Source organism: Molossus molossus, unplaced genomic scaffold, assembly GCF_014108415.1.
Source record: "Molossus molossus isolate mMolMol1 unplaced genomic scaffold, mMolMol1.p scaffold_m16_p_18, whole genome shotgun sequence".
NCBI classification, from domain to species: Eukaryota; Metazoa; Chordata; class Mammalia; order Chiroptera; family Molossidae; genus Molossus; species Molossus molossus.
Window position 1 is genome coordinate 46,054,449 of NW_023425353.1, and position 17,784 is coordinate 46,072,232.

A 17,784-nucleotide genomic window follows, 5' to 3' on the forward strand; every position below is an offset into this window, starting at 1 on the left:
AGAGGAATGATCAGGCATGAACAAAGTGATACTTTAACATTACTTTTGCATTGTTATCCTGGTTGGATTAGACAGGGAGTCATTAGAGCTGGAGAGTCAGGTTGAAAGGCTGTTGAAATAATTTAGGTATGAAGCAGTGGAATGAGCACTTCTAAAATAGGCTGTGGCAGAGAAGGTGGAGCAGGAAGACTGTGCCTAGAGCTACTTCAGAGGAATAGATGAAGGCAGAGGGTGAAGCAGAGCTCTATGCTAAGAACTGTGTTGCTGTCTTCATTTGTATTTTCCATCAGGAGCATTTTTTTTTTTAAATCCCCACCTGAGGATATTTTTTCATTTATCTTCAGATATAGTGGGAGGAAGGGTGGGAGGGAGAGAGAGAGAAATACTGATGTGAGAGAGACACATTGACTGGTTGCCTCCTGCATGACTACAATCAGGGCCGGGGACTGAACCGCAACCGAGGTACATGCCCTTGACTGGAATGGAACCCAAGACTCTGGTCCATGGGCCGATGCTCTAACCACTGAAACAAACTGGCCAGCGCAGGAGAATTATTTTTATTTTGTTTTAATTTCCTTGTAAAAAAGCCTTGTTTTGTTTCCTGACCGTAAGACTAATAGGGGTTCTTTGAAAAATTGAAAATATTAAGATGAAAATAAGGGTGATAATACTACCAAAAAAGATAACATTAGGAGTCTCATGCTATCCTTTCTCTTGTCCATCCATTTATCCATTTGCTGCTCACTGATATATATGGTATGCAAAAAATGTTTGACATATTAAGTAGAAAGAAAACTTTATAAAAGAATATATGCATTCTTATTTTTTGTTAAGTTTATTTATGAAGATATACAAGAAACATATACATGCACAATTCCTTGCATTTTAAAATGTTTTGACTTTTATATATGATAGTGTCCATGTCAAATTTAAATCTTTACCATCTAAAAAGGATTGTTAATTTATTTTTAAAGCATTATCTAGGCAGGAAAATAAAATTCAAGAACTATAGCAGAGTATTGGATGAAAATTCTCTCCTTCCTTCTGCTACTCCCAGCCTATTCTTCAAACTGTATTTCTAACCATCTTCCATTTTGATTGCTCTGATGGTTGCCCACCCAACTATGCAAGGCAGGGATTGTACCATGTGAGTCTAGCGTGGGGTCAGTTACTGTTTGAGTGCTAAATACTATGCCTATACCCCCTTTTATTTAGTAGCCATAACTGATGAATAAAAGTACCCTCTCACTTTTTCCTCTCAGTTTTTACAAGTTTTATTTTTTCAGTTACTGTATTGGTGTTATTTATAATTTCAACATGCTCAGACTTTGATCCTTTACTTTGAGATAGTTTCTGAGATAGTTTAGAATTGAATCTTCTCATTATTTAGGGAGGCATTATCCTCCTTTCTCCATATCCTGGCTTCTTTTGCTATATGATGTTTTCTATATTGTCAAGGGCTTCTTTTGCTATATGATGTTTTCTATATTGTCAAGAATCAAAACACTTACATTCTGTTTTATGGCTGTGATTATTTTCATGCTTTATCATTTTCTGAAAATTGAAAAGTAAAAAATCAGCATTTACAGGAGTATGATTATGTAAATAATGCTCATAGTGTTCACAGTATGGTTGAAATAGTAGACAAGGCAATATAAATCTTTGCCATAAACCACCTCCTGAAGGGGGACTGTTCCAAATGTCTGGTAACAAATAGATTATTCATGTATGTTCTCAATTGCTTAGAATTAATCAGCATTGTAGTTTGCTTTATATTTAAAATCGCTTTTTGTGTTTCTTGGAATCTACAGTTTCTTTCTGGGTTTTGCTTTGGTTGTAGTCAGAAGAAATGTTAGATACTTTATAGATTGCATTATATAATTTTATTTTCACAAAAGATCTCTGGTGTGTGCTAGGACATGTTGTCTTCAGTTATACAGGCAAGGAATTTGAGGAACAGGGGTTCAGTAACTTATCTAATGTCACATTTTAAATAATTGGCTGAGCAAGCATTTGAACCCCTGTTAGTCTAGCTAGTTAGTTAGGCTTTGGCCTTTCCATTATACTGCCTCTTAACAGAATAGTTTTAGCTGCTGAGGGAGAGAGAAATCACAAGCATATTTTCCTGTGAGACTGGAAAAATCTAGATACTGTGGAGAGTAGGGGAAGTATACCTGGGTGTATGAGGTACATTATTTTTCAGATTTTTTTTTTTTTTTTTTTTATCCTCACCTGAGGATATTTTTCCATTTTTTGTACAGATAGAGTGGGAGGGAGAGAGAGAGAGAGAAACATCAGCGTGAAGGGACACATCGAGTGGCTGCCACCCGCACGACCAACCAGGGCCGGGGACAAACTGCAACCGAAGTACGTGCCCTTAGCGGGAACCGAACCCGGGTCTCTCCGGACCGCAGACCGACGCTCTAACCGCTGAGCCAAACTGGCCAGGGCTATTTTTCAGATTTTGTGAAATGGCAGCAGTCTCTTCCAGTTGAAGATTAGGAACTGGCATGGAGGTGTGAGACCAAGGCTCATCTAGGTACGGATTTTAGTTGTCCTCTTACAGGTTTTTTTTTTTGGTGGTACGTGCCCCTAGTAGGAACCGAACCCGGAACTCTTTGGTCCGCAGGCCGATGCTCAACAGCTGAGCCAAACTAGTCAGGGCCTCTTACAGGTTTTTGTTGAAGGAATTTAACTGCCATGCTGTAGTAAGTGAATATACATAAAGAGGAGATTTGGTGAGGAGTACAGGCTTGGGAGAGGGAAAAAGAACCAGCTAAGGAAGTAGAAGATAGATGTATCAGAGTTAAACTATATGTATAGTGTAGCATTTAGTGCATCATCTAGAAGATGAATTTCCACTTGTCTGTGTATTCTGTTGTTACAATTTTCAGAGGATTGTTGTATTATGATCTACCTAGATTTGTAGTTAGGTTCTTTGACCTTGAAATCATGAAACCATGGTTTTAGAAAAAATGTAATATGATTTACATTATTAGTTATAGGTGTGCAATTCCATGAACTTCTGATTGTATAGAGAAGCATAGATCATCCAAACCCAAAGTATTTACTGGAAGACAACCACTTAACTGTACACAAATATCTTTCCCCACTTTGCTTTTGGGGCTCACTATCATTCTTTCCCAGTTGTTGGCATTGTAAATTACTGATGATACAATACAAACCAATTACTTTTCTTCTGCCAAAATATGAGCTCTCTACAGGTAGGAATTTTGGTTGGTTATGCTCACTGCTAATTCCTTAGGACCTATCACAGTAACCACCTACATTCAATAAGTGTTTAGAGAATGAATTAATAAATTGCAAGATGTTAAAGAAGACAATTACTTGAATATTAAACGTAGGGGGACTCTTAGAAGCATTATTGAAAGCTTTAATTAATTTTGCAAAGATGACCCTTAAGATTGTATGGCCAAAATCAAATGTCAGGAGAAAAGAGGTCTTTTGTTCATCTAACAATTTTGTCTGAAAAAATATGAACTCCCCCAAGCCAGTAGTGAACATTCATTAGTTTCTTTTTCCATAAGAATTAATACATAGTTGTGATAATAATCCAAATTTATTAAATGTAAGATAAGTCTATTTTCATCATTTTTTCTGCATTTAGAGTTAGTCATACCTTTCCTTTACTATTAAATTTTAGTCCTTGTTCTAAGTGTTTTTATTGCAAGTGGCCTTTTTAAATTACCAGTTACAATAGAAGAGACTTCGTCAGTCTCCTTGTAAAAAGTGAAAAAAGGGTACAAATGGCCTTTTTGCTTTCTTGGAAAGGTCTTATTCTTTTCTTTTTTTTTAATCCTCACCTGAGGATATTTTTCTATTTATCTTCAGGTAGAATGGAAGGGAGGGGAGAGAGAGGGAGAGAGAAAGAAAGAAACATTGACATGAGAGGGACACATCAACTGGTTGCCTCTCGCATGACCCTGAACAAGACCAGGGATGAACCGCAACCAAGGTACCTGCCCTTGACCGGAATTGAACCCTTGACTCATTGGTCTGCGGTCCGACGCTTTAACCATTGAGCCAAACCGGCCAGGGCAAAGTCTTTTTCTTATTAATGACAACTGCCTATACTGGGAGCCATTGAATATTTCTTGCATACTACTGCCTCCTGTTGTAAAGGGAAGAAATAGCCCTTGCTGATGAAAAAAGTCAGTGGGCAAACAACATAGTTTTGGCTAATTTCAAGATACTTTCTTTTATTGCTAGTGTATTAAACCACTTATTAACATTTGTATGATGAGGGTAATAAACATAGTATGCTAAATGCAAGTGAATGCAGGTTAATATAACTAGGTATTAAAGTTGCATAGTATGTTAGCTACCTATTACTGTATAACAAATTACCCTAAAACTCAGTGGCTTAAAAATGTATACATTTATTTCCTACCGTTTTTGAGGGTTAGGGATATAGGTGTGGCTTAGATGTGTGCCTCTGGCTCAGGGTTTCTTAGGAGGTTGTAATCAGGCTCTGGGCAGGGCTGTGGTCTTATATCTCTGCAAGGAAAGATCTGCTTCTAAGCTTATTCACATAGTTGTTGGCAGGATTCGGTTCCTTGCATGTTGTTGGACTGAGTGCCTTAGTTCCTTGCTGGCTCTTGGCTGGAAACCACCCTCAGTTCCTTAGCGCATGGGCTACTCTGCAGGGCAGCGCACAGCATGGCATTTGGCTTTGTGAGTGCCTAACATGGAAACTGCAGTTTTTTTTGTGATCTATTATTTTGTTCATTAGTGGTGAGTCAGGAAGTGTAGCCCACTTAAGGGAAGAGGGACACTCAAGGACAAGGATACCAGGATGAAGGGATCATTGGAGGCTTTATTAGAGGCTTCCTGCCATACATGGTAACATATAAATGTGGATATATTCATATGAAGTTAAAATATATTTCTAAACTACACTATTCATTTTACTTTGTCAATTAGGAGCAGTTGAAATGAGCAGATGGCATCAAATTTTAAGAATCAGAACCTCTAGTTTTTTTGTGAACAAATACACTTAAGCACTAAAGAATTTTGGTTTATCAAGTGGACTTACTATGTGATATATATCTTTATATAATAAATAGCTACAAAACTTTGCCATTGAGATTTTAAAAACTTTGTCGATTATCTTTTGCCTGTGTTCCAATGTATAAAACCTTGTTGTGAATTCATTAATGAGATTGATGAGCAAGAATTATATTTATGTTTAATGTTAATAATATATCCTCTCCTTCATATCTCTCTGTTCCTTACCCTCCATTAGATCGATCTGGAATAGAAAACGTCAACTCTGTGGAGGCTTTGCAGGAAACCCTCATCCGTGCACTAAGGACCTTAATAATGAAAAACCACCCAAACGAGGCCTCTATTTTTACAAAACTTCTTCTAAAGTTGCCAGATCTTCGATCTTTAAACAACATGCACTCTGAGGAACTCTTGGCCTTTAAAGTTCACCCCTAAGGCCTTTGCTTATTTAAACGAACTGAGTCATGCTAACTGTACATTTTGTGCTAAAATGCTTATTTATATGTGTATACTGTACCATATGTGGAGATAGAAAAGACCTTTAAGACAATACAAGATTGTAGGCTATCTCTTAGTCATGCAGTAGCTGTTTGGATTGAGATTTTATTCAGCCATGATTAGACATTGACAGCATTTCCCTGATAGACCAATCAGCTGTGTCGCACTTAAACTGGAGAAGTTACACTGAATTATAGTTACACTGAATGTTATACTTTTTCATCTGCCAAAACCAAAAACCATTTTGATCTCCCTGTGGTATAAATATAACGCACAGTCACAAGTATATGAGGACTTAAAAATTAATCCTTTGTGGTACAAGTTCTGTTATGTGATGGAAACTTGATTTTAGTATAAGACTATTTGATCTGGTAATTGGAGACTTTGTAGATTAGGAGATTTTCTTGTTTGTATTTTACTCTTCCACTGTTAAAGTGTATGGTCCAGGCAGGTTAGTTGGTTATGGAAAATGAGAATTGGTAGTGTTCCCAATGCCCCACCTCACAGAGATACTAAAAGAAATGTCTATAAAGCATATTTACCTCTTTGGATATAGGCACTATGTAAATAAGGTAAAGTTTTTGTTATAATTATTCATTATAATAATTTCTGATTTGTAAGCTTTTCTGAGAAATCATTTCACAGCCCACGCCAGTCTATTCAGGGTTCCTGCATATGTGTGGGGTATCATCCTGGCACACACACATTCAAAGTTTATAGGTACATCAAATACATAGTATGTGTACATAATATGTATGTGAATATAGTTATACATAAATATATTTCTTCACAATATTTTAAACTGTGAAGAACTTTATCATACAATAAACTTAAAACAAGAAGTGACAAAAGACCCAAATTAGGTGCATTTTACCTGTTGATGACATAACCATTGCTTTAAATGTTTAGACAGTAGAATATTGAGTTTATGCTTTATTTTTGTTTAAGCAACACAATGTAAAAGTACAACAGTCAGTTGAGTCCAAATTTTAAAAAATATGTAGTTTAGAGTTCATCTTTGTTAAAACTTTTGGTTCAAGGTACTAGTTATTTTCAAGTTTATTCAGATTCTTACCTTGAGCTAAAAAAGGTGACATTGCTGCCCCTAATACACATGCTGCAGCTTGATGATAAATATTTTGATTCTGGAGACTAGTCAGTGTTTAAGAAAGTAGTTTAATATGTTGGTGTGTGTGTTTGCGTGTGCACGTGCACATGTGCAAACATGTTCTGAGTCTACTTTCCCTCTCCCTCAAATAACACTACAGGGATTTTGTCAAATTAGATTTAATCTATAATTTGGAAAATAATTTAATGTGTGACCTACAGGTTTAGAAGTGGTAGAGTAAAAAACATTTCATTCACATTTCTAATACTGGGCTTTATTAAATAGGTAAGGTCAACCTCCGTTTATGGAAGTAGGAGGAATAGCCAAAGTTGAGGATTTAATGGATGTTCTGTTTCCCTAGAAAATAGCAATTAGTTATTATTTTGGCGGGGTAAAGATTGCCTTCTATATAATTTTTGGATTATATAAATTTGCAAAAATGAACAGAACCTACTTTACTCAGCCTGTTACTTTAATGACATGTGAGCAGAATGCCTTATTTTGTAATCTTGTTTAACTTGTTGCTATGGGTACTTGAATTCCTGTGGTACTAGTTAAGTAAGTTAAAAATAAAGTTAAACCCTCTCATTATTAAAGAGGAAAGGTGATGGTGATGTCTGTAATACAATATAAACCATAATTGTGATTTACCTTAAGTAGGTATGACTTTTATGGAATATACAGTATAGTTTTTGTGAATTCTTTACATGATAGCATTATCTTTTTATAATTTTTTTTCCTAAGATAAATGCATAGTTTTCTTCTATGGGGAATAGAAACAGCTTTTTGAAATAATACTGAAAACCTCAAAGGTCATCTTGATTCTTAATTTTTGCCTTTTGCATAAGCGTCTTTATAATATGTATCTTTAAAACAATTGCTAAGTCTTTAGGAATGTGTAACCAGAACTATGTTAGTATTGCTTATAAAACCTTAGGTTCAGTATGTACATGTATACATCGATGTATAGGTATATAGATTTGCATTTTGTCTTGTAAAATTTTATTTGAATGAATTCTTCCTGTAGGTAATGGGAAACAAAATTAATAGTTCATATGCCACTCATAGCATTTCTATATTTGAAAATAGCCCAACATTGAAACTTCTAATACTAAAATTAAACCAGCAGCCTATTACAAGCACATTCTTTGATTGGGTCATTGGTTATAAACTTACTAAATGCAGAGAAGACAACCAGTTTTAGGAAACTTCTGAGTTGGTGGGACACTGTTGATTAATTAATATTGTACTGTATGAATTAAGTGATGCTTTAACTCGGATTTTTACATTTTAAAGTTAAAATATGGGCATTATGTCAGCAAACTTAAGGGCATTATGTCAGCAAGCTAAAATTTTTTTTTTCCCCCTGTGCTTTTAATGTGTCTCTTTGAAGACGATTTGAGCTTTTGGAGAGAAATAGCTGAGGGAAAAGGATGACATTGGAGTGAAGCTTTTCCTTACAGCGATGGTTTAATTACAGATTAGAAAATTAGAAGGGAATTTCAGAGGATTAAGTGTACAACTTTCATATCTACATTTCAAGAACTTACCATTGTAACTTGATAAGATATGATTTATTTTATGTAAACATCATTGCAAGGCAAGGTGTAGAAGCTCAGCTAGATTTATTACTGTGCACGAGAGTAAGTACCTATCTCAGTTATTCTTTTTCTTTTCCAATATAAAGTTTGCTGAATGTACAAGAAGAGTTTATCACTTAGGATATAGACTTTTTTTTAGGGGTTGGGGGGAGGGCTCTGTCAAGAAATGACCTATAAACAAAGATTATCTTGATTTGATCTGAAACAAAACTTGCAAGCTATTATTGCGCTAACATGGAAAAATAAAATGGCTATCGTTTAAAAAAATGATAGAAATATATAGTTGACAAGATACAAATTAAGTTTATTTTCTACAAACTGTTATTGAGGACATGGATAATACCTTCATGGTTTTGAAAAGTAATCTGTACATTGGGGGGGAGAGGATAATAAATGTTATTTCTAACCAAGTGTGGTTTTTGGTATCTTTGTATCTCGATGTTTTTGTAGGACCATTTATAATTTAACTCCTATCCTCTGAACATAGCAGAGTCTCTTATGTAAATCTCTAGTTTAGCATAGGGGAATGTCTGTCTGCAGAGATTTTTTTTTAAAAGAAGGGTTTAGAATTTGTTTAGAGATTCCAGCAAGGAGTGTTGCTATTTTCTACAATGCCAGCTGATAGTGTTTCCCTGTATCTGATACAGTAGTCTTTCTGGGAAGGAGTTGGTGAGAGAGGAAGGCGGTACTTGATCTAGTCAAGAATCAGGCTTGGCCATGAATGGGACAAGGTGCCTCAGCCGTCGCCAACCCTTTTCCTTTCCATGGTTGTGGCCATGCTGGTGACGTACAGTCAGTTACTTAAAGCAGCATTCCCTGTGTTTGTTTCCCAGACCGGTAAGGTCCACCACTTTTCTGTGGAGACTAATTGATGTTAGGTGGAAGAAGCAGGTTTCTTGATTAAATAACTTTGGAAATGCTAGGATAAACAAGGTTACTGAGGGGTCTTTAGATCAGTCCTGTTCTCTAATGTGCAGTTGTGCATTTTGAATCCTTTAAGGAAGTGTTTCATAGGATGTAGTTTTTCCCAAACTTCCTCCACCAAGTAACCCTCCTCTCGTTTTTCCTGTGCTGAGCCCTTGTTGGGATTCCTTGGAAAGGGTGCTTCCAGGAGAAGAAACCTGTGACCCACTTCGGGTGTTGATCAGGATGATCATACTCTGTGAATTATATAATTTTGTTATATTTTGTCCCCTTTTTTGCACAGCATAATAGGAGAAACATTGAGCTCTAAATAAATGTGTGGTTGATGGAAAACAAAGTAGGTTAAATTCCTTCTGAATTTTGGAAATGCATGTCAGTAGAGACAGCCAATTCACAGATCTGGTTTTAGTTTTTACACTCTATTGAGCCTGTTAAAATTTTGACATTACATTTCTTCATTGTTAGTCTGTTTATTAGCCAAGGGCTGGTGCACTAGTAATGTCAGCATTGCTCTTCACAATGTGGAAGTTGGTTGCTCTGGGGTGATTTTTTCAGACACCAGAGTATCAGAGTCACTTAGAACAACACTCTGGATTGAATGGGTCTAGTAGCCATAAGGGCAACCTTGGAGGAAGCTCAGAACCTCTCCAGAATGCTTTCTGTGGGCACATTTCCCACAGGACTGTGAAGGGTTCACATGGTTAACCTAATTGCACCTGCTAATTAACATTCTTCATCCATCCCCCAGAAGGAGAGAAAGCAAAAACCCATTCATAGGCCCAGCCAGTGTGGCTCAGTGGATTGACCATCATCCCATGGACTGAGAGGTCCCGGTTTGATTCCAGGTCAGGGCACGTGGCCAGATTGGCAGCTCCATCCCCAGTAGTGGGTGTGTGGAAGGTAACCAATCGATGTTTCTCACACTGAAGTTTCTATCTCCCCCTTTGTCTCTAAAAAAGTTAATAAAAACATTAAAAAAATTAAAACCAAAAACCCATTTGTAGGATTTTTGCTACCCTCACTTTTTATTTTTATTGATTTTTTTGAGAGGGAGGGAGAAAAACTGTTGCCTCCTATATGGGCCCCCATGGGGGATCAAACTTGCAACCTAGGTATGTGCCCTGACCAGAAGTCAAACCCAAGACCTTGCGGTGCATGAGACGATGCTCTAACTGAGGCACCCGGCCAGGGCACCACCAACACTTTTAATTGCTACTTTTCTCTTTTGAATTTGAAGTCTGTAGTTACTGTCCTATGGTGGGGTGGGGGTGGGGGTGACCTTAGGCTGCTCTGATCTGATGTTTGACTCGAACACAAAGTGCTAGATGCTCTTGCTGACTTCTGGCAAATGGGATGGGGGAAATACAGCGATTTTGTATAAAGTCCTTTATAATGGTTTGGTTTATTTTTATTTTGAGAGAATCTTTTTTTAAAATAACATTTGCTTTTTTCTCTTTTTTCCCCCATGCTCTGAAATGAACATTTTCCCTACATTTTAATATAAATAAGATTAGTGTTTTAGAAAAAGGCTCAAGTGCAAAATACCCAAGGTGAATATATATTGCTTCTAAATTTTTTCCATTTCATTTTACTGATGTCCCTAGAATTGAATATGATCTTCTAAAGTCTCTGAGTTTCCTTTTTCTCTTCTATTTTTCTTTCCTGTTTTTTTTTTTTTTCCTAAACTCTACTCATCCTTAACCCTAGCAATTTTTTCTACTGTTGCTTTGCTGCTGTGCTTGTAAGTTTTTAAAATCTATTTTCCCCCCTTCAATACCTGGTCCATTTCCTGCTCAGGTTCTGTAATTAAACACAAGTAGGGTAGTTTCCAGAGTGGAGAAAGAACCTACACTTTCATTCTTGACCATCTTTGCTCCTTACAAGGGCTGCTCTTTTTCTAAGCTAATTTATCTGACCAGGTTTTTGAGAAATAGACTGATGGTTTAGTTATTCATTACTTATGGAACATCTGTCTCAGGATTTAAAAAAAAAAAATTCAAAATGCAATATGAGGTTCCATGAAAATTCAGACACTAAGAGTGTTGTGGAAGTTGTGTGCCCATGGAGCAAATGGCCACCAGTTACAGCACCGTGACTAGTAACCACCAGCAACGGTTGTCAGCCCAGGCGTGCTGGAGCCGGCCTGTGAGGGCTCACTCACAGGATCTGTCTCATTTCCAGGAGTTCAGGGAGCTGGTGGTTAGACGTATAGCCCTTATTCAAAATTGAAATATATAAGCTTCCAATAATTAAATTATATTTGAAAAGACAGTACTCAAAACTTACTTCCTAATTATTTTACATGCTACTGTTATTTATGCTTTTGAGGTCCCCACCTTTATTTTTATGTGTCTGGTGGGAATGCTTCTAATGGCGTGTTCCTGCACATCTCTTCCCAGCTCCCTGCTAAGGGAGGCACGTTGGCGGCTCAGAACTGGCCTGCTGGGATTATGTATACCATGGAAAGTGCTGTCAGTCAGGGCGTAAGCCATCGTTTTACTGATGGTCTCGACTTAAAGTGATGGGGAAAGTTAATAATACAGAATAAACTTAAAAGTGTCTCATGTCTGTAGCTGTTAAACGTTGCTAATAGCATAGAAAATTGAAAAAAAAAAAGTCCTGTATTTGAAACCTATTACCTGATTCAGCAAAGAGGTCGTTCACATCATTCACAAACAACTCATGGTCTGACAGTCTTTATTGTTTCATTTTTGTTTTATTAATATACTTATTTCAGTTAACATTTGTGTCAGAATTATACTTGTTTGTCCATTGCAACTTTGACAAAAAGAAATACCTTCTGTGGGAATTAATTGACTATATGGGATTTAAAGTAAAGAATATTATAAATGATGTGCTGTATATCCTTTCAGTGAAAATAATGAACATACACCCACGTAAACATACCTTGTTCCTCTCCAGAGAGTTAGTTAAATGTTTACCAGTACAGCATTATTACTTAACCCCAAGAGGTAATTCCGTTTTCTGGGTTAAGGAAACCAAGGCTCAGAGAGAAAGTGACCAACTCAAGGTCACATAGCTACCTAGTAGAGGGTTGGACTATAAAACCCAGATGTATGGACCCCCAAGTTGCTCTCAACTGTTGTGCATAACGGAGGAGCACTGGGCTTGGGTGTCCTAGTCAGAGTGGATTTTATTTATTGCTTCCTTGCTTGCTTGATTTTTTAGAGAGAGAAGAAGGGGGAGAGAGAAACATCGATGTGAGAGAGAAACATCCATCTGCTGCCTCCTGCACGCCCCCTACTGGGGATCGAGCCTGAAACCTGGGCATGTGCCGTGACCTGGAATCGAACTGCGACCTCTCAGTCCATGGGAGGATGCTCAATCCGCTGGGCCACACTGGCCAGGCTAGAGTAGATTTTAGTATATCTAACACTCATGGGATTGTGTGTTTGGGAGTGGGTCAAGGGGAAGCTCTTAGTCAAGGATTCAATATATAATAGGAGTTGAATGTTATCCCCAGTCCCTACATAAAATTTCTCTTCATCTGTAAAAAGAACATACTACTTAAGAGTGGTTGCAAGACTAAATGAGACATGTTAAAAAACACACAAAACAACCTTACAAACAGAAACCCTGTACAGACATCAGGTAATTGTATTAACTTAGGAAATGTCAGAAGGAGGAGAAGAGGAGAAAGGAGGAGGCGCTAGCGGGGGAATGGGGTGGGAAACAGCACGAGGCCCTGGAGGGGTCCTCTCCCTGCAGTCGGTCAGTCTTCGTGGCCTGGTCTCTCACAAGCACCTTGGGGCTGAAGTGAAGAGATCAGTTATTGCCACCTGGTGGGGGTGCCTCCTTTCTCAGCCGGGAGCTGCGCTGTGAGTTAATACGAACTCTGTGTGGACCTCACCTTCAAATACTACTGATTTCCAGTGATTTCCTCAGCAGAATCCGAGCAAGTGACAAAAGATGGCCAGGTCCACATCCCATTACCAGTGCGTCTTTTTATTTTTTATTTTTAATATTTTGCCTTTATTGATTTGAGAGAGAGAGAGAGAGAGATAGAAACATCGATGAGAGAGAACATCGATTGGCCACCTCCTGCATGCCCCCCACTGGGGATCAGGCCCACAACCTGGGCATGTGCCCTGACCAGGAATCAAACTGGTGACCTCTTAGTGCATGGGTCGATGCTCAACCAGTGAGCCACACCAGCCGGGCTACCAGTGCATCTTGCAAGAAATAACATAAGGACCCTGGGTATGCCCTCCAGCATCCCTTCCAGGGCCAACAGTTGTGATGTGATGATATGTAAATAATGCAGTTGACAAAAGTAGAGAATGTGTTGGGGGTAGGGTAGGGGAGAGAAACCCTGTTCCTACAGCCAAAGGTTGACAGATCACCCTTGCCTTAACCTGGTGTGACAGCACACAGCTGGCCATCTGTCAGTGGTCCTGTGACTCCTTACTCCTTTGCTCAGGGCTCATAATCCTTTTTATTGATTTTTAGAGGGAGAAGAAGGGAGGAGAAAGAAATGGAAACATCGATGTGAGAGAATCATTGATCAACTGCCTCCTGCAGGCTCCCCACTAGGGACTGAGCCCAAATCCTGGGCATGTGCCCTGACCAGGATTTGAACCTGTGACCTCTTGGTGCATGGGTTGACGCTCAACCACTGAGTCACACCAGTGGGGCAGGGCTCACAATACCTTTAACTCAAGGTTACCGTTCAAGGCTCTGGGACGGGATGTGTGCTGGGGGAGGAGGGGTTGTGTCCAGGAGTTCCATGACCCGCAACGTTCCGAGGCCCCGTGCAAGGGGAAACAAGCTAGGGAAAGGCATAAAGCACAAGGAACATCGGAAACCCCTGGCCCAGGGGCACGGAGGCTCCTCCGCCAGTTCTCCTGTAGGTCCCGAAATCTTAGCTGAACAGTTTATGCTTAAGACATGCTCTTTCCTGCACAGCAGCGCCTTCCAATTTTGATCCTAACAGAAATGTCAGTTTTTATAGTAAAAGTGTAAAAGAGTAACATTTTTTGGAGTTGATGCTTTCATTTCTTTTCCTAAATTCTTTAATTTTACTCCATCCCTCAAGGAAGTCAGGAAAGTTTTTACCATATAAAACCAAAACTCACACCCAATGACACTTTCAACACTCATAGCTGGCAAAGTCCAAAGAATTTTATGGTGAACACCTACCTATATTTGATCATTAACATTGTACTTGTTTATTACATATCTATCCATATTTCCATCCACAAATTCATCTTGGGTTTTTTAAAAAAATGCATTTCAAAGTAAATGGCAGTCATCAGCAACCTGCCCCCTAAATTTTCAGCTTACATATAATTTACTAGAGTTGAGTATTTACAGTTTGTTCTTTTGATGTAAAATTTATGGACAATAAAATGCACAAATCTTTAGGGTACATTTGCCACTCAACTTTGACAAATGCTTTCTCCCTGTGTAGCTTAAAATCCAAATGAGATAGTACCGTTACCCTAGAAAGATTCCTGTGCCCCTTTCCAGGAAATCTCCACACTACAGAGACAATAACTATTGTTCTGATTTTTCCCCCACCATAATTACGTTAACCTATTCTAAACGTTATATATTCACACACATATATATAAATGGAATCATTGCAGTATGTACTATCTTGTGTAACGCTTCTTCAATCAGTGTAATATTTTTTAGATTAATCCATGTTGTTCATGTATTAGTAGTTTTGTTCCTTTTTTATGCTAAATAGTATTCCTTTGTATGGATGTACCACAGTTTATCTTATCAATGGAAGATCTGGGTTTCCAGTTTTTGCTTATTATGGATAAAGCTGTTGGGAACATTCCTTTGAACTTGTAGTTGCACTGTATGTGACTTGACCCTGGGGTAGAACTTGGATAAGGTTCCTAGTACAGGTAACAGTATATATTGGAAAGGGAGAAACAGAATTAAATTATGAAGAGAATTAATCCTTTCTGTTTGGAGTCTTACAGAAGGAGCAGTGCATCAATTAGAAGATGCTTAAGACCTCAATTAGAAGATGCATAAGACCTATCTGAAAGGGAGTGCAACAATAAAGGTATTTGTTACTTATTTCCTGCATAAGACCTCTAGAGCCAGAGCAATTCCACGCTGGTTCAATGGCTCCAAGTGCCATCAAGTGCCCAGGAGATCACCTCACACCCATCAGATTGGCTTTTATCAAACAAAACAAAACAGAAAAGAACAGATATTGGCAAGGATATGAAAAAATTAGAACTGTGCACTGTCGGTGGGAAAGTCATATGGTACAGCTACTGTGGAAGAATGTATGGTGGTCCCTTAAAATATTAAAAATAGAATTTACCATATGATCCAGCTGTTCCGCATCTGGGTACATACCCAGAAGAATTGAAAGCAGGGTCTTGAAGAGATGTGTCTATATCCACATTATAGTAACGTTCCAAGAGCCAAATGGTGGAAGCAGTGCAAGTGACCACGTGGTATACAGTGGAATGTTATTCAGCCTTTAAAAGGAAGGAAATTGTGGTACATGTTACAGTGTGGGTGACCATATGCTAAGTGAAATGAGCCGGTCACAACAGGACACATACTGTGTGACCCACTTCCGAGCAGTGCCGAGGGGAGCCACATTCACAGAGACAGAGTGGAGTGGGAGATTGGGACAGGTTTCCAAATTTCAGTTCTGCAAGATGAAGAAAGTTCTGGAGGTTGGTTGTGCAGGAGTGTGATGGTACTTAGCACTACTGAAGTGAACACATGAATATGGTTAGGTGGTACATTTTACGTTATGTGTATTTTATTACAATTAATTAAAAACCAAAAACAAACCTAAACCCAGGAATTCCTGATCCTTTATCATCTTGTGCATATTTGTAATGTTTTCTCTCATGACTGCAGGGTGGCGCCACCATCAGGTAGCACAGGGGAAAGCACTATGTTCAGAGAAGAAGAGGAGAGACCTTCCTCTTTTTTATCAAGGGAAACCTTTCTCAGGAGACTTCACCTAGAGTTCACCTCTCAGCTCCCATTGGTCAGTTGGGTCTCATGCTGCAAGGGAGCCTGGAAAGCCAGGATATAGCATTTGTTAGCCTCTGGAGAGAGCAGCAGGCTCTTGTAGCAAGAACATGGGGTTGGAGAATGGCTATTGGGTAGGCAACCAACAATATTTTCTTCCTCATGGAATACCTCCTTCGTGAGCTCAATGTTGATGGCAACCATCAGTGGTGACCAGAGCAACATCCTGCTTGATACAGTTTGGTCCAAATTGCACTGTTCTGATTGGTCATTATGGAGCTGCTCTGATGGGTCAGTAAAGATGCAGATGAGGACATGGCTGTGAAGATCTAATTGCATGGGGACGGTCTCAGTTGCATTAGTCAAAATACAATACGAGGACTTTCCTGATGAGGGTCAGCGCAGCCAGCAGGAACGCAGTCCAGGAGGCTGGTGGCTTGTCCCTGAGGTGCTGTGGACTTGTGAACAATGGCTGCTAGATTCTGATTCTGATTTGGGCCCAGTAAAACGCGAGGACTGCTTTTTGGCAAGTATATTCTTTCTGGGGGTTGATAGTCACGAGGGAAAGATCTGTTTCAGGCCTCTCTCCTTGGCTTATAGCTGGCTGTCTTCTCCCTGTGTCGTCACATTGTCTTCCCTCTCTACCTGTCTGTGTCCAAATTTCCTCTTCCAACAAGGACACCAGTCAGACTGGATTAGAGCTCACCCTAAATGACCTTGTTGTAATTACCTCTTTAAAGACCCCATCTCCAAATACAGTTATGTTCTTAGGTACTGGGGTTTAGGACTTCAAAATATAGATTTTAGGCCCTGGCCGGTTTGGCTCAGCGGTTGGAGCGTTGGCCTGCAGTACAGAGAGACCCGGGTTCGGTTCCCGCTAAGAGCACGTACCTCGGTTGCAGTTTGTCCCGGCCCTGGTTGGTCGTGCGGGTGGCAGCCACTCGATGTGTCCCTTCACATCGATGTTTCTCTCTCTCTCTCTTCCTCTCTCTCCCTCCTGCTCTATCTGAACAAAAAATGGAAAAATGTCCTCGGGTGAGGATAAAAAAAAATAAATACAGATTTTAGGAGGAAGTCACATTTCAACCCATAACACTTAGGAAACCTGGTCATATAATCTATGGGTCTGCCTTCCCCCAATTCCCCAATTGTGAGTTTATAGAGGTCAGAGACTGGGTCTTTCTTGTTTTTATAGCTCTAGTGTCTCACAAAGTACCCAAGAGTCTTTCAATAAATTATTTAAATGGATTGACTATTGATGGAGGAGCTTTTTGATGTTTTATTGGGGTCATAATCTTAAAAAACTTGGCGTGTGTGCGCATGCGTGGGAAGCACACATCGCAAGGAAGTCTAACGTAGGACACTTGCTGCCTCCTGTTGCTGGAGATTTCGGAATTGCTTAATCCCGCTGGCTTTGGTGCAGTGTGTGTGGACAGTGCGAGCATTCTGGGACCATGAATGAGGCTTGACATGTAAACTCTCTCAGAAACTTGTTTGTTTGCTTGTTTGTTTTTTTCTTTTCTGCCTGAGAGTTTTTGAAAAGAAAAGGAAAAAACAGCCCTGCGTCACAATTGCAGCAGAGGGCTCTAGGTGTTTGTGTTTTTAAATGCTCAAAGCCAGACTAGAGTAAACAGTTAATCGTCA

At 39.1% G+C, this 17,784-nt stretch overlaps 1 protein-coding gene across 2 annotated transcripts in view; it reads left to right on the top strand.

Annotated features, from left to right (window-relative positions):
• Positions 1-17,784, top strand: part of NR1D2 (nuclear receptor subfamily 1 group D member 2) — a 69,629-nt gene that overhangs the window by 21,711 nt on the left and 30,134 nt on the right. The window contains exon 8 of one of the 2 annotated variants that reach the window (XM_036266578.1): positions 5,267-8,645. The exons of the other annotated variant lie outside the window; for it this stretch is intronic. Coding sequence (XP_036122471.1) covers positions 5,267-5,463 — 197 coding nt within the window. The 3' untranslated portion in view covers positions 5,464-8,645. Of the gene's footprint in view, positions 1-5,266; positions 8,646-17,784 lie in introns of those variants that run through there. 2 annotated transcript variants of the gene reach the window in all.